At 42.3% G+C, this 23016-nt stretch overlaps 1 protein-coding gene across 2 annotated transcripts in view; it reads right to left on the bottom strand.

Annotated features, from left to right (window-relative positions):
• Nucleotides 1–23016, bottom strand: part of USP46 (ubiquitin specific peptidase 46) — a 61613-nt gene that overhangs the window by 8407 nt on the left and 30190 nt on the right. For both annotated transcript variants that reach the window (XM_030313877.1, XM_030313876.1), the window contains 2 exons: nt 10444–10520; nt 1878–1961 (listed from right to left, as the gene is read on the bottom strand). In XM_030313877.1, the coding sequence (XP_030169737.1) occupies nt 1878–1961; nt 10444–10520 (161 nt within the window). The remainder of the gene's footprint in view (nt 1–1877; nt 1962–10443; nt 10521–23016) is intronic.

The raw sequence follows: 23016 nt of genomic DNA, 5'->3' as shown, positions 1-23016 counted from the left end.
CACAGCCAGCAGGAGAGGAGGGCAACAGCAGCTCTGTTTCTCTCTGGCCAAAGGAGACAGTCCTGAAGTTTTGTACCAATGCAAATACGGTGTGCAACTGCTCTCCATTACTGCCCCCTGCCTTCCAGAAAGGAACAATATTTGGACAGCCACACCCCCCCTCCACCCCGCCTGGAGATAATGGAGAGGAGGGGTGACCACTTTTGGGAAGAGGACAAGCAGAAGGCTGCGGTATGGACTTCTGGGGTCTGAGGACCACGGGGGGCGCTTGGGGAAACCAAGCACGCTGGGCTCACGCTCACTCACTCTTGTGTCGGTCCTTCCCCTCATCTAGCTCTTGGTTTCCCCACTCATAAAATGTAGGGGTTGGCTTAAGGGCCACACTTCCCAAACTGGGCTTGTGGAGCACTGGAGACATCAGCAGAGGCAGGGGTCCTAGGGCCAAGTTTGGACAGCTACTTTCTATTTCAAAGTTCCTCCCTGTGCACTGGCAGAGAGGTTCTGAGAAATCCTACAGTAAAGGAACTGTTCTCTTTTGTCTGATGTAGCATTTCCCAAACTTACATGAACACAGAAATCTTTTTTCACTAGATGACCATTAATATTCCTTGGTAAAAAAAAATTCACAAAAAAACAATAGTTTATGGAGACAACTCTGCTGGAATAGAGATCTTTGGTCCTAGAGATCTTTGGTCCCCTTCCGGACCCCCATTCTAGGAATGCCCTGAGTCAGTGTCAATGCTGTTCAGCATGCACACATTTTCAATGCATATTATTTGAAAAGGACAAATTTTAAGAGACTGTTGTTCAGGAATCTATTGAGGTAAAACCCTGTTCGTAAAAATAAGCAAAATAATGTCTGCAGAAACAGAAGAATCATGGGAAGCCTGATATTTTACAGGAACACACAGTATTTTAATGAACATGCCTTCATGCCATATAGGAAGGCCTGGGCTGGCCTTGGGTTGACTGAGATTGTAAGGACAGGGAGAAGTGAGCTCCCCTGATGACTCACAAAAGTTAACCAGCTATCACTCCACTCCCATCTGCCACAAGGAGTCACCTTTTGTAAGTTTTGATGCGGCAAGGAAAGATGTGCATGTCTAGCGGGGAAGAGCAGGGAAGGCTGAGCAGAGAAATGATTTCAACCTCAGCTCAAGACCCCTGAAGGTTTTAGATGGCGGTAATGAGCTTCTGTGAGCTATTCTGAATATTCCACAACCATGGGCAGGGTAAATTCAATTCACAGTAAGGCTTCACACGATAATTAAAATGTCAAGTTTCTTGGCTTCCGGGGGCAGATAACAGAGAATCACTGATTCGCACACATTGTCCAGGGGCTCTAACTTGCCGGTGCTGGTAAAAAGGCAACCATGGATCCTGTATCAATTCAGAATGTGATGCTTCTTATCACCTATCCATGCAACTGATGTGTTATTGATTTCCTCGTGTTTCCACATTAAATCATTAACTTTTTAAACCTCTTGTGCCTCTAAATAAGAAGTTCCAATATGAAGTAACAATTCTACTAGATATCTACTATGTGTTATACTCTATGCTAAATCCTTTTTATAATCTGTCTTTAATCACAAGAAAATAGTAATTATATCTGACCACCACTCATTAACCCAGCATAGTATCTGATACACAGCACACAATAAATATTTGCTGAACGAATGAATGAACAAATGATCAAACGATCAGACAAATGGACAACTTTCCAAGGCAGGCACTCTTATCCTAGTTTATCCAGGGAGGAAGGCAATTGACTTCTTCAAAGCTACTTGGCCACGAGCCCACAGAAATGGGATTCAAAATCAGGTATGGTTCCTTCCCTCAAAACCAAGCCACCCTCTGGGCTAAACCCTTTTACACACCTTTTCTGGGCCTCCTGTTTGCTGCAGCACGTTTCACAATAATATTTCTGTTCACTACACAGTGTTTCTGTGTTGCTGAAGTCTCTGCAGAGAAAAATATTTTCAACTCAAAAAACAGTCCAAAATGTACTTAGTATACACCATGTTTTAAACCCTTTATCACCTGCAGGGTAATTTTTAAGTGAATGCAGGGAAAGAAGTAATGAGAAAAGACTTTTCTTATGAGTAGGGGCTATGATTGCCATTACAGCATGTCTGCTGGACTGGGTTATGGTTTCACCTTTGGAGATTTCCAAGGATAGCTTTATTAAGTGGGACACAAATAGATATAGAGTTTCCAACTGATTAAAAAAATACCAAGTTTTAACAAGACTACCTATAAATTGGAGATTAAAAATTATAACAGAAAATACTATTGTAAACGTCCATCATTACACTGTAAGTCAGGTCCAAAAACCTCAATCACATAAAATGCAAGGTGACATTATTGTGTAGTTAATGAAAAACAGGGTATCTCAGGAGTCTGTATTTTCTAAGATCACGAAAGTAAAGATAATGAAATTTAAATCACATACAACTGCCCTTATGTTGAACTAAGAAAATCCCAAGTTAGCAGGAGATGCCAGCTTTCTACAATCCCCAGCTCCACCCCCCCACCTGCCCCCCCCCCCGGCTCCTTTTGAGAACAAATGTCATTGTGATGTTATATCTGTATTCACCCCTATCATGAGACTTACTGCACTACTTATAAGTTTTCATTTTTTAAATGTCATGGCTTTTCATTCTTTTCTGGTCATTGAGATTCTACTTAACATTCCTGTGGTACCGCTTCAAAGGCTGAGAAGAACATCCAGAATATAATAATACCCTAGAGTCTTGAGAAAGCCTGTGATGTTTCTTTATTCATAGGGAGTATCCTAGCACCAGAATGATCAGATTTTATTAAACAGAAAGTGTTATTTACATGGTGTTATGGACTCACACACATAAACAGAGCTTACCAAAAGAAAACATAGATTGCTCATTTATTCACTACTCAAATGTTTACTGACAGCACTCTGGGCTTGGTGCTAGGGGTTCACAGAGGCACCTGCCCTCACACTGCTCACAGTCTAACACGCACACATGCGAGCGAGCCGCCTAAGTGTTCAGTGCAGGTCAACAAGTCATTTCAGGGGCGCCTGGGTGGCTCAGTCGGGTAAGTGTCCGACTTCAGCTCGGGTCATGATCCCAAGGTTTGCGAGTTCAAGCTCCGTGTCAGGCTCTCTGCAGTCATTAAAGAGTCTGCTTCAGATTTTCTCTCCCTCTCTCTCTGTCCCTCCCCCACTCATTCTCTCTCTCTCAAAAATAAGTAAACATTAAAAAAGAAAAATCATTTCAGGGGCACCTGGTTAAGTGTCAGACTCTTGATTTTGGCTCAGGTCATGATCTCACAGTTTGTGAGATCAAGCCCCAAGTCAGGCTCCACACTTGTGGTATCTCTCTCTCTCTCTCTCTCTGCACCCCACATCTCTCTCTCAAAAAAGAAAAAATAATAATTTCATACAATTCTCCTGCCTAAAATGCTTCAACAGTTCCTTAGTGCAATTCAGAATGAAACTCGAATTCTTTGCCATGGCCAGTAGGCCCTCAGTCCCCATACCGCTAGCTGTTCTGACCTCATCTCCTACCCTGCCTCACCTCCTTCACCCGGCTTAGGCCACACCAGCAGCTTTCTCCTGTCCCTCCAGAATGCCATACCCTTTCTGCTTCAGGGCTTCTGCAGGTGCTGCTTCCTCTGCACTAACAGCTCATTTCCAGATGCTTCCATGGCTGCCTCTGCTCATTGCTCAGAGCTCAGCACAAATGTCACCTCCTGGGAGACTTCTTTGTCCACCTTCTCCAAACCCACTCACCCTCTATCTGGTTTGCAGTCTTGTTTTCTTCTGAGCACTTACCCTTATCTGAAACCATCCTCCTGTTTGATTACATGCCTTCCCTCTATGTGGGCAATGACTCTGTCTCACTCACTGCCGCAGCCCCAGCACCATGAAGAGGCCCAATGCAGCACAGCATTCCATAATATTTGTTGGCTGAGTGAAGACAGAAGCACGTGTATAAAGTCCAGGGGAAAGCACAGAGGAGGGAGAAATGAACTTGGGGTAATGTGAGTTGTTTCCAAGCAGTGATGTGGAAGTCAGGCTGTCGAAGAAGGAAAGTGTGCAGGTGGGTAAGAGGCAAGCATTCCAGACAGAGGAAACGCTCCAGCATAGGGAGACGCAAGCAAAGTGTGGGTATGTCTTAGAAGCTGGTGTGGACCCTGTGACTCTGGAAATCCACTGATGGGGCTCAGCAAGGAAAAGATGTAACCAGACAGTGCTTTCTAGAGTAACCATTTCTGGCAGCACTACAGAGGAAGGACAGGAGGTGTTGAGAGGCAAGAAAATGATTTAGAAGACAATTATACTCAAATCTCAGATCTCAGCTGCTCGGTGCGTAATACAGACTCACAACTGAATGAACACAGGCTAACTCCTCTTTATTTTATTTTTTTTAAGTTTATGTATTTATTTGGAGAGAGTGTGAGAGCAAGCATGAGGAGGGGAGGGGCAGAGAGAGGGAGAGAGAATCCCAAGCAGGCTCCGCACTGTCAGCGCAAAGCCCGGCGTGGGGCTCAAACTCACAAACCGTGAGGTCATGACTTGAGCCGAGGTCAAGAGTCTGATGCTCAACCAAAGGAGCCACTCAGGTGCCCCCAGACTAACTCTTTAATGAAGTAACTGATGTGAAATCCTTTCTTGGCCTGCACAGGGTTGGGGTGGAATGGGGCCGGGGGAGACAAGGGAGGGGGGGAGGAGAATATGGGTAGGTGATGGTGGAGGTTCACATTCATGGGATTTCTACCACAGATACAGCTCTTTATCCAGCTCAAGAGCCAGAATAACCAAGGCAAGCACAGCAGTGAATAAGGAATTAAATACTTTCTACTCTTACTTTTCAAAGAAAGTTTTCTGAGGTGATTGCAGACCCACACGAGTGGAAATCTAGCAAAAGTTAGTACTTAATATAAAGACCTGATTTAAAATTCACCTCCATCCTGCCACACCCCGGCTGGCTGGGGGCTTACTGCCACGAGACACAGGGCAATGCTTCCGGGGCATCTGTGAGTTGAGAAGTGGAAAATGAGGCTACATCAGGGAAAAGGGCTGACCCCAGCAGGAGACTCGGAGGCAGAGCAGGTCTGTCAATAGAGGCGGTACAGTTGTTGGAATCAAAGCAGGCAACAAGGGGTGAGGAAACCTTTCAAGGAGAAAGTCAAAGAGGAGGGAGAGAGGAGAGAGGCCTTTCTGATGCTCAGGATAAATGACCAAAGCACAGAGGTAAGGTTAGGGGAAAGCACAAAACTCTGTATTTCTTTACAAAGAGTTACAATAGCAATAAAACATCGTCCAGAAATACACTTTGGAAATGAATCTAGTAAGAAATAGAAGTCTTTATAAAGAAAACTATGAAATTCTAGAAAAATGTATGAAAGAAAACTTGAAAACCTGAAGAAAGACTATGTTTCCGGGTGGAAAGACTGTTGTAAAGACAGCCGTTGTGTCCAAGGTTATGTCCATGTTTGACACGTTTTTTAGTACAGTCTTAACTTTTCCACTCAATGCAATAGTTCAGAAATTGATTTTTTTTTTTTTTAATTCTCAAACAACACTTCCCGATAAGTGTCCTGTCATGATCCCCACAGAAAAGATTACCCTGTAGAAGAGTTAGCCCAGAGCAGCTCCAGGCTGTGCCTGACCTCCCAGGAGCCAAGGGGATCAATCCATACCTATAACCTATTTCCTGGTGCACACCAGCTGGGAAACTTTGTTCTGGGGTTGACATCGGCAACATCAGCGGTTCTCCGGGCTGCCCATTAGAGTTATCCGGGGAGCTTTTGAAACACACTCAATGCCTAATTCCTCCCCCTGGCCCCCACTTGATTACACCAGAATCTCTACAGGTAGAATCCAGGCATTATTGTTCTTAAAGTTTCCCTTTAAGAATATGCTTCGAAGTCTGAGAGCCACTGTGCTCTGTGCTTTGTATACCTTAACATGCACTTGAATCACATGGAGATCCTGTCAAAATGCAGATTCTGGTTCATTCATTCATTCATTCTTGGGGGAGACCTGAGATGCTGTTCTAATGAGATCCCAGGTGATGTCAATGGTGCTAGCCCACAGACCACTGTTTGAGTAGCAAAGATTTAGAGCAGCAGATCTCAAACTTTGATGGTATTAGGATCACCAAGAAAATTAATTAAAAATAGTGGCCAAGGCTCACTGAAGTTGAATATGGCCAGGACCAAATTATGGGAGCAGCCTAAGGGTCCAACAATTGATGAAGGATAAAGAAGATGTGGTATGTGTGTGTGTGTGTGTGTGTGTGTGTGTGTGTGTGTGTGTGTGTGTATTTCTGCCATAAATATTATTCAGCCATAAAAAAGAGTGAAATCTTGGCATTTGCAACAACATGGATGGAGCTAGAGTGTATTATGCTAAGCGAAATAAGTCAAAAAAGACAAATACCATATGATTTCACTCAAACAAAACAAAGGAAGGAAAAAAAGACACAACTACAGAGAACAAACTGATGGTTACTAAGGGGAGGTTGGTGGGGGGCTGGGTGAAATAGGTGATGGGGGTTAAGGAGTGCAAGTGTTGTGATGAGCACTGGGTGTTGTGTAATTGCTTAGTCACTATATTGTACACCCGAAACTAATATAATACTAGATGTGAACTATACTGGAATTAAAATTAAAAACTTAAAAAAAAAAAAAAAAAGAATATGATGCCCAAAACAAATAAATCATTGTTGGGCCCTGGCTCTGAAAAGGAAAAAAAAAAAAAAAAAAAGAGGGAGAGAGAGGCCTGGGTTCATTGAAGTTGAATACTGGCTAGGCCCCTATTTTTATAAACTTCCCCAAGGTGATTTTCATACACACCAAAGTTTGAGAACCAATGAACAGAGTATTAAAGAAGACTGAAAAAAGAAATCCACAAGAAACACTTAGATGTCAACTATTAGAAAATACTTTATATCAGTAATAACCCAATACAGGTCAGAGAAACAAAACAGAGAAACCAATAAACAAGCATGCAGCAATGGATGTGTGGTGGGGACAGGAGATATATGAACTTAGTACTTAAAAGAAATTTTCCAAAAGAAGTAGAGAAATGATTCGTTTTAGAGAGGATACATTTTTAAAACAGCTATGGGAGAATGAAAAGCTACTTTCCTCCCAGCTGACCTCGGCAGCGCTGGAAGAACGGACATTTAATATGAGAGGAGGACAGGGGAAGGGAAAAAAGGTGCTTCAGAGAGTGGAATGTTTCAAGAGAAGGTTTCTGTAAAGGAGCCACAGGGGAGACTAAGGCACTGAAGTGAAAGACAAAAACTACCCAAAAGGCCATAGAAGGGTAATTAAGATAAACTTCACGTATTTGAAGTTTTTGCCTGAGGCCATCCCTGAACTTTTCAAAAGAAAAAACTATCTTGGTATTCACTTCTGATACTGAAGGCTCCCCAGGCCTAAGACAAGGCACTGACATATGAAATATTTGGAATATAGGTCAGTTACAGTATGGATTTAATGGCTTCTGTAGGCCTGTACCCTGAATAGAACCACTATTTATTTCATCATTTCTCTGCAACAAAAGCAGTGAAAACACACTGTTATAGGTCATCTAAAGTCCCTTGAAAGGAGGTGGCAAAGGCCCTACATTCAAATCCTACAATTTTAGGGGTCTTACTTCGGATCAGGTCATGATCTCACAGCTCCTGGGTTCAAGCCCCCCCTCCCCCAAGTGGAGCTCCCAGCTGTCAGCACAGAGCCCACTTCAGATCCTCGGTCCCCTTCGCTCTCTGCCCCTCCCCCACTCATGCTCTCTCTCTCCCTCTCTCTCTCTCTCTCTCTCTCTCTCTCTCTCTCTCTCAAAAATAAACAAACATTAAAAAAACGTCCTACAATTTTAGCTTGACTTTTAACTTTTTTTTTTTGGCCGTCAAAATAAAGGAAAGATAAAATATCAGAAGAGGTGCAAACATAAAAAGAAAACTCATAGTTCTAATTTTAAAAACAAACCTTTAAGAATGTAAACGAAATTAAACCATGAATGGGGCCCAAAAGATCAAGATCTGTAATCATTCCTTCTCCCTGGTCTCAGATAGAAAATGCTAATGATCAGCTGATATCATTTATTCCCCTGGGGCCTTGGCTCCCCCCTTCACTCCTCTGGGGCAGGTGAGAAAGCCGCCACTCCCAGCACAATACTCTCAGGGAGGGGAGGGTGGGGGTGGGTGGGCCTGGCAGGGCCTGTCTTCCTGTTGTGGGGGTGATGTCAGGCCTGCCTGTGTGAGGGCAGGTGTGGGGAAGTCAGTCAAGGTCTAGTTTAGGGATGATGTAAAATGGCGGCAGGGCAGGAAATTTGGGAATATCAGCCCGGAAAGCCCAATTGGATGGGAATCTAATGTTTAAAAAGGCATTCTGAAGCTATTTCATGCTCATCCATCCCAGCTTTAACGTCTCCAAACACCTCTACATCAGGTATGCATGACTAACATATACATTTCTCAAAATAATAATGATAATAATAGAAATGGAAATCTGGGTTACATTTCTTTATAACAAGGTTCCCCAAAGATTAAAATTATAACTAACAAGTTAGCCCTTCTCTAGCTGGTTGACTGAGATCTCAAAGCTACAGCCACTGCCATCTGCCCTTTCGAGCAGCCCAGGAATTTCTAAGAAGGAAGGGGAAGCAGTCAATCTAACTCCAAATGCTCCCTAACACCCACTTGTTTAAAAAAAAAAAAAAAAGAGGCGGGGAATGAGGGGCGCCTGGGTGGCTCAGGTGGTTAAGCCTCTGACTTGGGCTCAAGTCATGATCTCAGGGTTTGTAGGTTTGACAGCCCTGATTCTGTGGTGACAGCCCAGAGGCTGGAACCTTCTTCGGTTTCTGTGTTTCCCTCTCTCTCTGCACCTTCCCTGCTTGTGGTCTCTCTCCCTCTCAAAAATAAATAAACGTAAAAAAACAAAATAAAAAGGGGCGGGATGGGCAAGTGATATCTTTCCTCCCAGTCCTTTGTCTGCAACTGACGTTGGCAAAATCATAACTTTCCCCACTCCCTGTGATCATAAGACCTTGGGGAAATAAAAAATGGCTTCTTGTCACAGGAATATTAGGAACCCATACTATAAACAGAACCATTCAGAAGAAAGAGGCCACCCTGGCCTACAAAACACTTTGCAAATAAAGAGTTAACACACCTGTCCTAGACATCTGGGCCTAAGGCACTTGGACACAAGGGCCGGTGGGCCACACCAACAGGAAGTGCTGGGTAACTGGTCACTCATGGGGGAGTGGAGGGGAACCTGGGGCCCTGGGAAACCAGAAAGCAATCAGCTCCCCACCTGCTCACACAAAACATGAAACCCAGATGAAGCAAGAAACTCTCCCATGTTGACGCTGGTGCCTTTGCCCTGCAAGATGACTTTCTAACAGCCAACCACCACAGCGAGTCCCCTTAACCTATCCTTCTAAAAGGTTCCAAGTAACCTGGACTAACACCTCTGTCACCCAATCACCATTGGTAAAAATCAACAGTGCCTTGTTAGACACTATAAAATGTCTCAGAGCTCTGGGCTCCTGAGCAACGGGGAAGCCTGCCCTGACCACGAGGTCTATCTACACTGGCTCCCCCATGACCACGCACTCTGTGGACCTGTTAAATTTCTTCGAGGCACCAATCGTTGCCTGTGGATCCCCCCCAGGATGCAAGTGCTGTGAGGGCCCGGAATGTGTCTGCCACTCACTCCTCCATGCCTAGTGGCTATAGCAGGGCTGGGCTGCTGCTAAGCCCTCCCGACCAACTGAAAACAGGACAGGAAAGAAGGGATGGAGTAGGGAAAAGGGAATCGTGTCTCCGTGTCAACTCTGGGCACATTTCCAATGTTCAAGTCAATACACGACACGCATGGAACCCTGGACATGAGCTGTTCCTGCATTCCAGGCTCGTACCTTCTCTCAACCCTAACAAGGAAGAATTCCTTCTATTAATGATCTCCACAGAATGCCGCAAGGTGGAGGAGAGGCAGTTCCCCTCACCGGGTCTCTGCTCAAAAGTACATAATTTTTAACATTAGCTTACAAAAAAAAAAAACAAAAAAAAGGGTAATGGTAGGTATGTGCAGCATTTATTAATTGTGTGATTGTGTCAAGGAGACAAAGAGGAGAGAGAGAGAAACTGATGAAAGCCGAAAGCCCACATCTGTGTTAAAGACTAAAACTTATTTTTAAACTTAATGACTAATGACTTCCACTTGATCCTCTTTCTTCTCAGCAGGATCCTTCTCTAGACCACATATATTTATTTTTAATCTCTCTTGGGAAAGAAGAAACAGAAAATAATAGGATTATATGGGTTTAACAGAAAGGAAGATTACCTCCTGAGGAAATACAGGATTCCCCGCTCCCCCCCTCCCCCCCACTTATTTACCGGTCTGATCCAAATCTCAGATCACAGTCAGAATTCATGAGGTTACCTCAGACAGTGGGTAATAGATGTATTCTGCTCCACATCGACAGAGAGGTCAAGAAAATCTTCATCTTTGCTACTAACCTGAAGCAAAATAAGAAAAAAAAAAAAAGTATTAGGTACAAAATACATAATAGACATAGATAAAATTTTGAATGCTCCTAGGCAACCAAACCCCACGACTGCAGAAACAGCCACATACGGTTTTGTACACTCGCTGGCAACCAGCTACGCTGAAGACGACCTGGAGAAAATCGCAAATTCTCAATTTACCCACGGTCCCATTCCAGCCTTGATCTAGAACTTTTAGCGGTGAACACTCAACCAGATGTCTCTTCCTCTCTATTCATTTTCCCCATCATTTCAAAGTAGGAAGTTATCAAATAAACACCCGCATGGCCAAGACTGGCACAATGATAAAAACGGAAATGGAGAAAGGACAAGAGACTTTGAAAGCCCCCGGCTCAGACGGTCACCTCTTCGTGAGGCTGTCTGCACTTAACTGCCAATCCCTTGAAATCACTCGCTCCTGCGCCTCGTCATCCAAACTGTGTCTGGGGCCAGGGAGCCTAGTGTGAGCCGGGCTGGACAGTCACACTAACGGCACGTGCACCTGTCTCTCAGCTTGGGAAGTGGCCATCATTTGCAGAGCCCTATGCTGTCTGTGGTAACAGCTGGGCCCGGAGCTGGCCGGGGGCCCTGGCTCACACGGGCCCCATGATGCGGCCTGCTCTCGGGGGCTGGCTCCCTGGCCCAGCTGTTTGTCAGCCCCTACGGTTCACACCACACCAATCCTGGCTCTCGTACCTATCCAAGCTCACTGAGTAAGTGCTTGCACTTGCCAGAAGTTCACTGGCAGCCTGGTGTTTCACTCTCTGGCAGTGGGAGGAGCAAACTAGCTCAGCAACAACCTTGAAGTGTTCTGCCAATTGGCAACCAAATGAGAAAACACTCCTTTAAGTGTGACATTTATCCTATGACCCAACACTCTACCGCTAGGCCGTTCTCTACAGAAATATTCAGAGGGTGGGCACAATCTTTTATATTTCCATTAGTATACACAAGGAAGGGTATTGAGGCAGGATATGAACTTTCCAGTTCCATATCCTGTCTCTGCCACCATGCAGTGGACGACTTAAGGCCACTTAGCCTCGGTGTAGCTCAGTTTCCTCATCTGTAAAGTGGGGACAGTAAGAACATCAATTTCATAGGGCTGTCGTAAGGATAAAACAACACACATAAAGTGCTTTCAGAAGTAAAAGTCGGGGCACCTGAGTGGCTTAGTTGGTTAAGTGTCCAACTCTTGATTTCGGCTCAGGTCATGATCTCACGGTTCGGGAGTTCAAGCCCCACGTCAGGCTCTACGCTGACAGCACGGAACCTGTTTGGGAGGCTGTCTCCCTCTCTATCTCTGCCCCTCCCGTGCTTGTGCTCCTTCTCTCTCAAAATAAATAAATAAACTTACAAAAAAAAACAAAAAAAGGAAACAGTCACTAAGTCAGAGAGGGGTATAAAAATTATAAATGGCCTAACATGGTCTAAGAGCTGGGAAATGTTTACTGCATGGTGCGTACCACATTAAATGAATAAGTAGGCTACACTACCATCTATAGGCTAATTCCAATTTTGTATAAAAAAGGCACATATACATCTACACACATATACATGCCCTTCTACATATACACACACTACGTCATTCTGCCCTTTTTTTTTTTTTTTTTAATGGCACTTGTTACTGCTATGGTAGGATGCATAAAAAGCCCCAGATCTTCACCACTGCCTATACTGGCTTCTTCGCCATATGACTTTACAGATCCTCCCATCAAGAGACAAGCTTCCCTATCCTTGATTCTGAGTTCAGCCATCTGAATGCTTTGGCCAGTGGGATATTAGAGGACACGTTATGAGCAGAAGCTTGAACAAGGACTTATGAAATCGCTCACTTCGTTTCTGTCAGCGCCATAAGAAAGATAAGCCCAGGGTAGCCCACCATCCCCAGGAAGAAGATGAGAGACTGACCCATGGAAGAGAGCTGTTCTCACTAAGGTGCCCCAGACAAGACCAGGCTAGAACAAAACGTGTAGCTAGCCTGTAGACATACAAGTGAGTCAGCTGAAACAGAAACACCTGAGTTCAGCCAGGTCCAGCCTAGATCCGGTGACCCTCAGCCAACCCACAGTTGAATGAATTACAATGAACAAGAGTTGATTTAAGTCTCAGTTTTGGGGTGGTTTGTAACAAAGCAATAGATAACTGATACAACTGTTTCATCAAAGTATAAGTGTTTTATTTGTATTTTTTTTTAATTGTCTGACTCTCCCTCACTAAAATGAAAGTTCAAGACTGGCTCTAGTAATGACTAAAATCTTATGATTTCAACACTCCTCCAGAAAACTATATAAAGCTCAGAGAACTATAAATAAAAGAAGCTACCTGAAAGTGTTAAGAGAATAAACACAGGGAAGTCCGTACCTGAAGGAAGACAGTTGTATACAATAACCTTATGGTTTCACAGCCTTTATCTGGGAAACAAATGCAGTCTGTTTGGTTTTGGAACCAGAAAACTGAATCTGGGAAGCCATGTCTACTGGCAAGAAGGGAATGAGTCTGGGAAGGTATCCCCGACTCTGTCTGTCCTCATCTCTGCCTGACTCCTGAGCACATTATGCACAGGATACACTCTCAGCAACTCGGCTACAGACAAAAGGGCTGACCCAAGATTCAAGTGGCTGTAGTTGGATCGGTAGTTGGAGTCCAACCAGGAAAAACTGCTTGCTGAAGTTCAAGAAACACGATAATCACTGAAGAAAAAATAATAGAACCCAAGGACTCTCAAATTTTACATCCTTAGTGTCCTAGATATCACTCAAACTTACAATGTGTGTGAAGAACCAGGAAAATGGGAGACATTCTTAAGACAACTAACACCGATCCTTAGATGACGCAGATGTTAAAATTAGCAGACAAGAATTTTTTTTTAGCAGATAAGAATTTTTAAGAAGCTCTTCTAACTATCCTCAGTAAAGTCAAATATACTCACAATGAATGAAAAAAACCAAGACATCTCAGCAGAGAAATAAGAAAAAAAAGGAATCAAATGGAAATTCCAGAACTGAAAAATTAATATGCGAGATGGGCCTACCAACGAACTGGAGATGACAGAAGAAAGAAAAAGTGGATTTGAAGACAAATCAATGAAAATTACCCAATGAGAAGAATAAAGAAAAAGAAGATTGGAATAAAAAATTAACAGATACTCAGAGAACTGTTAGAAAATATCATACATATAACTGGAGTCCCAGAAGGAAGGAGAGAGAATAGGGCAGAAAAGCTATTTAAAAAATAATGGCTAAATATTTCCTGATTGGGTAAAAGATATACATTTATAGATTCAAGATGCTCAACAAAGACCACGTAGGATAAATACAGAGAAGGCCAGCCAAGGCACATCACAGTCAAACCATTACAAGCCAAAGGTAAAAAGCAAATCTTAAAAACATCTAGAGAAAGATGACACATTACAAAAGAATGATTCAATTGGAAGCTGCTCTCTCATCAGATATTACGGAGGCCAGAGACAGTGGAACAACATCTTTAACGTGCTAAAAGAAAAAACTGTCAACGCAGAACTCTTAGAGTCCAAAAACAGATCCTTCAAGAATGAGGGTAAAATAAAGAGAATTCATTATTTACAGACCTGCACTGCAACAAAGGCTAAAGGAAGTTCTTCAGGCCGAAGGGAGATGATACCAGATGGAAATCCAGAGCCTCAAGACAGAGTGAAGAGCATCAATAATAATTTTGGGGGCGCCTGGGGGGCTCATTCAGTTAAGCGTCCGACCTCAGCTCAGGTCGTGACCTCGCAGTTCATGAGTTCAAGCCCCACGTCGGGCTCTCTGCTCTCAGCGCAGAGCCCGCTTCAGATTTTCTGTCTCCCTCTCTCTGTCCCTCGCCTGCTCCCTCTCTCTCTCAAAAATAAACATTAAAAAAAATATAGTAATTTTGACATTGCCCTATGGGGTTTATAATGTGCATAAATGTAAAACATATAACAACTACAGCATAAGGACAAGGTATGGTGGGGGTAGGCGGAAGGAATATGCCTGTACAGTAACAAGCTATGTTTTATGTGCACAGTGACATTATTAATTGCAAGTGGACTGTGAAAAGTAAAGATTATATATTGTAATCTCTAGAGAAACAACCAAACCACAATACACACACAAGTGCACACTAAGAGGAAGATTAAAATGGAATTGTTCATATAAGCATATATGAACATATGAGCATATGTACATATACTCAACATATGAGTATATGTACATATACTCAACATATACATGTATTAAAATACTTTTTTTTTCTTTAAAGCAGAGGAGGAACAGAAGAATAAAAAACTGAGGGGAGATAAATGGAAAACAAATAATAAAATGGGAGCCCCAAACTCAACCACACCAATAATTACATTAAACATCAGTGGTGGCCTGGGGCTTGCAACAGAGATTAATTGCTGGGTACACAAGGGATCTTACTAGTGTGACAGAAATGCTTTAAAACCAGATTATGATGATTGCTGCACAACTCACCAAATTACTTAAAAAAAAATTTTTTTAATGTTTGTTTATTTTTGACAGAGACAGACAGAGCATGAGTGGGGGAGGGGCAGAGAGAGAGGGAGACACAGAATCGGAAGCAGGCTCCAGGCTCTGAGCTGTCAGCACAGAGCCCGACGCAGGGCTCGAACTCACAGACCGCGAGATCATGATCTGAGCTGAAGTCGGACGCTCAGCCGACTGAGCCACCCAGGCACCGCAACTCACCAAATTACTTTAAAAATTACTCAATGGATGAACTTTATGGCACATAAGTTATACCTCAATAAAGTTTTTTAAAAAGTAAAAGACTTATGAAGCAAAAGCTGACAGAATTAGAGGAAGAAATAAAATAACCCCATAATCATAGATATTTTAAACCCCTTTTCTCAGCAGCTGATAGAAAGGGTAGGTGGGAAAATCAAGAAAAATCATAGAAAATGTGAAGGACTCTGTTATGTGAATAATGTATCCAATAACTGCAATATCTATATTCTGTTCAACCCAGTAGTTCTCAGCAAGGGAAACTTTTCCTTCCCGGGAACATCTGGCAACATCTGGACACATTTCTGCTGTCACATCTTGGGGAATGCTACTGGCATCTGGCAGGTAGAAGCCAGGGATGCTGTTAAACATCCCATGATACACAGGGTAGCACCCAAAGAGTTATCTGACTTTAAATATGAATAGTTCCAAGGTTGAGAGACTCGTTTTCAGGTACATTTACCAGGATAGACCATGTGTTAGGATACAAAACATGTCACATTAATTTTAAAACACTGAAATGACACAGGCTATCTTCCCGTTAACCACAGAGAATTGAATTTTGAATCAATAAAATGAAGGTGTCCAGGAAAATCCTAAATAATTGCAAGTAAAACAGCACATTTCTAAGTAATATATGGATCAAAGGGAAAAAAGCACAAGAGAAATTAGAAAATATTCTCAACTAATGACAAAGAAAAATCAGAATTTGTGGGATCTAGCTAAAGCAGTAAAGGGAAATGTATAGGTTTAAATGTGCATCTTAGTAAACAAAAGAGCAGGGACTATCTTTTCTGCTTGTTTTAAATGCTATATCCCTAGTACTTAAAATAATTTCCAGCATTTAGTAGGTACCCAATAAATATTCACTAAGTGAATGAATACATAACTGAACAAGTGGAAAGATATCTAAAGGCCAATAGTGGCATCTGGAAAACAGAATTATAAATGATTTTCATTTTAAACATGCCTGTGTATGATTTGCAAAAAATAAATAAATAATAATAATAATAATAATCCACAGGTATTGCATTTTTTTTTTAAATTAGTAAAACTTTTTAAACCTAAATGGTCCTTGTCTGGGAGAAAATAAACGGATTTACGGCTAACTGAAATCATACATCATTTAGAGAGGGAGGATCAGGTTCTAAGAAAGCTTTTATTTGAAGGGGGCAAAAACAAAGAAACATGGTTTCCTGCTGGATGCCAATCTTTTCTCTACTTAATTATTTTAGGGAGGGGAGAAAGGTACAAGCCTAATTAACGAAAGTAAGAAGCTTACTGTAACTTTCCCAATTCCCAGTGTAAACTGTTTCCAGAATTTACAGTGTGAGAAAGCACTGCTCAGGTAGATCACCCCCGTGGGGGATATGAAAAAATGGCTCTGAACCACTTCCATCAGGATTCTTCTTCCCTCTGACTCAGACTGACATACTCAAAAGCAATGGGTGATCAAGCAATTTTTTTTTTTTCCCCTTTCTATCTTCCCAGAAAGCTGCCAGATAATGAAACCATTTTCTTCCCACACACAAGGATCTCATTCTGGTCTAAGTGAAAATACAGCTTGTCTCCAAGGAAACATATATGTCACTAAGGCTCCAATACTCTCAGCAAGCACAGGCTACATCTTCTTCTCCTTTCTTCTCCCCTAGTTCTGGGCATGGAGTTCCCCAAAAACTAGTTGAAAAGGTATCTAGGAAAATTAAGTGACCCTACCTGCTCTTCGTTGTAACAAATCACAAATCAATTCATAAAACAAATTAATATATAAGGTATACATATAAATTAGGAGCTTTCCAAGGGCTCTAATAATTAACATCATATTCAAATGCGCTTCGAGTCCCCAGATGCCTCTCCTTGGCCTGGTGGAAAAGGCCAGGGGGCTATTCGATGCCCATCGGCCAGGAACTGAAGATGTGCTACCTTAGAGCAGTGCCAAAGCAGTGGCCTTAGGAAAAGTGGTAACAAAAGCCCACCTGAGGGACTCAGAAGCACCAGTGAGTGATGTCACCTGGCCGCACCACCCACCCCAACTCCTCCTCTTACAGAAGAGCTCAGAAGCTCTACTGAATCAGTGTTAACCTCTGCAAATAAGCAAGAAGGAGCCGTACGATTGGTACTTAATAAAGCAGTTCTTTAGACACCCTTTTGGCTCCAGCGACAGATATAAATGTGCCTTAAAGCCCCCGAGAAGCACTAAAAACCACCAGTTTGCAAAGCAAAACCTCAGCTTAAATGGAAAGGGGGGAAATTAACACCAACAAAATTAAGCTCCAAATGGCCCAGCAAATCTTATAAACCAAGCAAAGGACAACCAAAGGAGCGCTGAGACTAGGCTGGAAAATCCCCATGCTGCAATTCTGAAGTGCCTAGATCAAGGTTATCTGGGAAAGTCTGCATTGAATTACCCCCCCTTAAAACAGTTTCTCCAAGTCTATTGAAGAGGGAAACTATTTGTCTCCATAAATCTCGCAGTTGACATTTTGCACTGCAATCACAAGCAACATTCACAAAGGGTAAGACCAAGAAAAAAAAAACAATCATTGTTTTCTAAAAGCATGAAAGCCTGCACAGAGTTTTTTGCACAATTGGCTGAGGTGGCTACAATGGCAAGGCTCCCTCCCTGCTCCACCAAGGGGCTCATTTGCCGCTTAGGATCTAGTGCAGTTGAATCCCACTGTGAGATTTCACAAATGTGACTCAAGCACCAACTAAAGGCTGCTTGCCTTGGGCAGAGGACCTTACTCAAAGGCTGCCCCCTATTTCTCAGCCAGTGAAGGAAAACTTAAATGTTAGGTCTTCTTTTACACTAAGTCCTCGACATTTTACAACGACGACGACTACGACACGATGACCACGACAAAAAAAAAAAAAAAAAAAAGCCTGCAGGCTTTGTATTTTCTTAGAAAGTAGAGGGCTTTTCTAACAATTAAAGCTTTCTAAAAATGGAATGCACTGCTGGGAAGATTGAGTTCCCCATCTCTGGACAGAGTCCAAGCAGATGCTGGTGACCAACTGGCTAGGATGTCACAGAAGGGACTCGGGCACTGGTAGGGAAGGATTAGATGACTCCTAGGATCCCATCCAGTTAAAGGACCTATGAAATGAAGGTGACCACCTAAGGAACTTCACAGAAAACTCCTGCCACAAATCGAATCCCTTTTTAAAAAACACAGGTTTTTCAGAGTGTGCCATCCTCCATAAAGATACACTCACACAAAAACAACACAAAACAAAACGATACACTCACACATTCACATTCACTTCCACCAAGTATAATGGTTGTATAATTAGAATCCCATTATCCCAAACAAATTTGGTCTCACCCCAAATTTTTTTTTAGTTTGTTTTTTAATCTTTATTTACCTTTGAGAGAGAGAGAGAGACACAGTGCGAGCAGGGGAGGAACAGTGAAAGAGAGGGAGGCACAGAATCCAAAGCAGGCTCCAGGCTCTGAGCTGTCAGCACAGAGCCCGTCAAAGGGCTTGAAGCCACAAACCGTGAGATCATGACCTGAGCCAAAGTCAGACGCCCAACCGACTGAGCCACCCAGGCACCCATCACCCAAAAGTTCTGAAGGGTATCTTTGGGCATAGGCATCACATCGATGGTAACCCTTTAGGAAATAACAGGCTAAGTGATAGTTACTGACACACAAATGTCTGAGAGTGCAGTGTTTGCATTTGTTGGGCTCAAATAACTGTTCACAGACAAAAAGAAAAAAAAAAGAAACTACAAATGTGACTAAGCCTATTATCTGAGCCTTCCTGAAAACTCTCACTTAGTTTTCCACAAGATAGATTTAGTAACCGTGTTAATTTCAAAGATAACCAAAAGGACCAGACCAGCCACACCGTCTGCTGAAGGCTTCCTGGCTAAATGAAGACATGTGATGCCCCACTGTTCTGGTTCATGTAGCATAAGTTCGCAGAGTATCTGGTACTTCTCCTTCACAGCATTTTATAATCTTAATTGCAAAACTAATTATTTATTTTGTTATTAATGCCTGTCTTCCATGTTGAAAGTTCCAGAAAGGCAAGGCTCTCATTATATCCTCAATATCTGTGCCTTTGCATAGCAGATGTGAGGTGGGTTGGGGGGGGAGGAGGGTAATAAAAGAGTATTCAGCTACATAGTCACTGTATTATCCAAAGTGAAGCCATCTAAGGATGGCTCTCTCAAAGGATAGTAGATATAGATATAGACAGGAGTGTGGAGAAAGGAGAATGGTCATATACTGGATGTGTAAAATGGTACAACCATTTTGGGGATTTAACATTTTCTGAGTAGCATACCATATGATTAATACATAGATATATACATACATATACGTGTGTGTGTGTGTGTGTGTGTGTGTGTGTGTGTGTGTGTGTGTAGGGAGAGAGAGAGGGGGAGAGAGGGGGGAGAGAGAGAGAGAGAGAGAGAGGGAGAGAGAGAGAGAGAGAGAGAGAGAGAGAGAGAGAGAGAGAAAGATTTACGTCCACTAGATTATATGTACTGTAAGGTTCACAGCAGCATTGCTCAGAGTTGCCCCAAATTGGAAACAACCAAATATCCACCAAGAGTGAAATGAATTAGTAAAGTGTTTGTGTGGTATATTCATACAATGGAATGAATACTATATGGTGATGAAAATGAATGAACTAAAGAATCCTGCAACAACACAAAAGAATCTTACCAGGGATACAACAAAGCAAAACCAAAAAACAGTACACAAAAGAATACATATTGTATGATTTCATTCATATCAAGATAAAAAAAAAAAAAAAAAAAAACAAGCCAAATGGAATGATACATTTTAGGGATGCAAAAGTAAGTTCCAAGTTCTACCAAACACTCAAAGCACCCATAGACTGCTATAGGTTAGTAGGACAGTAACATGCAGGAGGCAAGAGAAAAGGCAGAAAATCCCAATAGGAAGTTACTGCAATTTAACTGAGACCGCCTGCCAAGAGCTGAGGGGGCCTGAGCCAGGGTGCGATAGTGGGGGCTGAGAGAAGTAGAGGATTAAAAAGAGCAGTGCCTGGGTGGCTCAGCTGGTTGTATGTCTGACTTTGGCTCAGGTCATGATCTCACAGTTCGTGGGTTTGAGCCCTGAGTCGGGATCTGTGCTGACAGCTCAGAGCCTGGAGCCTGCTTCAGATTCTGTGTCTCCCTCTCTCTCTACCCATCCCCTGCTCATGCTCTGTCTCTCTCTCTCTCTCTCAAAAATAAATAAACATTTTGGTGCTCCTAGCTGGTCAGTCAGATGAGCATCTGACTTCGACTCAGGTCATGATCTCATGGTTCGTGAGTTCGAGCACCACACCGGGCTCTCCACTGTCAGCACAGAGCTCTGCTTCAGGTCCTCTGTCCCCCTGCCTCTGTGCACCCCACCCCCCGATGTCTCTCAAAAATAAACATTAAAAAATAATAAATAAATAAATAAATAAATAAATAAATAAATAAATACATTTACTTACATAAATAAGATAAAATCAAAATTAAATAATAAAAATACAACGCTCTGTGCTGACAGTACGGAGCATGCTTGGGATTCTCTCTCTGTCCCTCCCCTGCTCACCCACTCTCTCTCTCTCTCTCTCAGATTAAACTTTAAAAAAAAAAAAAGAAAAAAAGAGATACAACAGACAGAACCTGATGACAGAACAGATACGAGAGGTAAGGTGGCAATGGTACCAAGGAATCCTCCCTTATTAAAAAGAGGGAAGAAGGAAAGAACAGACTATACATCTCCAGATTATAATATTTACAATATAGCTCTAATTTTGATGTTTAAAAGACATGAAGGTATTCTAAAAATACATTACCAAGAAGAATAAAAAACTGCAATGGATTAAAACACGTAAAATGCTAGAATTCATGAGGTCATCAGAAAACAGTAACACAAAATAAGGAAAAGGGGATGAAGTATGCCACAGGTTCTAGCCATGTTGGGAAAGTGGTAAAAAATTAAGGCAAAGATGTATATCATGGAGTCCAGAGTAACCTCTAAGAGAATTTAAACCTAACAATACAATAGATGCAGAAGGGGGGTTGGGTGGGGGAGAAGAATTCATTGATATAAAAGAAGGAAGAAAAAGGAATATAAAATAGGAGGGTTAAATAAGAACAAAGAATAGGATGGTAGAAACACACTGCCATTTTCCTGTACCTGTTAACACCCCAGGATGCTTCCAGAATGTGGGAAATTCTACAAGACAAACCTGATTTCTTCAACAACTAAATTGCAAGGAAAGAAGGAAGGAAGGGGAACAGTGGGTGGTAATTTATAGATTGAGACACATACTGGCTAAATGCAGTGTGTGGACATTTGGATCCTGATGTGAATTAACCAACTGCTTAAAAAAAAAAAAGGAAAGAAAAAAAGAGACATAAACTGAGAAACTTAAACACTAAGTTAATAATGATTTAAAGGAATTCTTTTTAGGTGTGATAACAATATTGTACTTTTGTTTAAAATGTTTTTTCTTGGGGCGCCTGGGTGGCTCAGTCGGTTAAGCGTCCGACTTCGGCTCAGGTCACGATCTTGCGGTCCACGAGTTCGAGCCCCGCGTCGGGTTCTGTGCTGACAGCTCAGAGCCTGGAGCCTGCTTCCGATTCTGTGTCTCCCTCTCTCTCTGCCCCTCCCCCATTCATGCTGTGTCTCTCTCTGTCTCAAAAATAAAAAAATAAAAAAAAATGTTAAAAAAATAAATTAAAAAAAAAATGTTTTTTCTTACCTTCTAGAGATCTGTAACAAAGTAGTAAAGGAACTACAAAGGAAGTGATATGTTATCTGAGATTTGCTTTAAAATGACCAGTTTGGCAAGGGTCGGGGGGGGGGGGGGGGGAAGTAGGGGAGGCATGAAACAAGAAATGATCAAGACAGGCCGACGTGTTAACAATCATAGTAATACTCATATGGGATTTACTCTACCATTCTACTTCCGTATTCATTTGGATTGTACTGGAATATAAAATATAAAGGGACAGAAGGAGAAAGGGAGGGAGGAAAGATCTCTAGATAGAAAAGTATGTGTAGAAAATGTTTTGGCAGGATGTATCTCAAAATGTTCAAGTGGTTCTCTCTGGGCAAATGTGATCACAATTTTTAGAAAATGTTACAAATTTATCATCTCTGGGTAGGGAGATCACTGGTAACTTTTAGTCTCTTTTCTCTTTTTGCTTAGCTATGCTTTCTAGTTGTTTCTACAATGAACAGATCAGAGTGTTGATTCAAAAATTATTTAAAAGGACAGAAGAAAGACTGCCAAAAAAAAACCCCAAAGAACCTCCCACTTAAATCCACACTTTTTAACCATTTCTGGGTCCTAGCCCCTTAGCAAAAACTAATGAGAGTGACCCTCTCTCTCCCCCCAGAAAAATGCACAATCCTACAGAATTTTTCATATGATGTGAAGAAACTCTGAGATTCCTAACGAACTCGGAGGCTTTCTACGTTGTTAGCAGTTATAGTAAATAATAACAGCTGACATTTATTGTATACTTGCTACATGCCAAGCATGGCCCTATGTGCTTTCCAACTGTTAACTCATTTCACCCTCCCACGCAACCCTATGACATAGCTGCTCTCATCGTCCCCAATTTACAGATGAGGAGAGTGAAGATAGACAGGCTGAATAATACGCCCGGGGTCCCATAACTAAGGAATGGCAGAACCAGCATACAAACTCAGCAGCCCGGCTCTAGAGCTGAGCTTTTCACTTCCCAATTACGAGACC

The sequence above is a fragment of the Lynx canadensis genome, chromosome B1, assembly GCF_007474595.2.
Source record: "Lynx canadensis isolate LIC74 chromosome B1, mLynCan4.pri.v2, whole genome shotgun sequence".
In the NCBI taxonomy this organism is placed as follows: domain Eukaryota; kingdom Metazoa; phylum Chordata; class Mammalia; order Carnivora; family Felidae; genus Lynx; species Lynx canadensis.
This window is presented reverse-complemented; position numbering and strand designations above follow the sequence as displayed.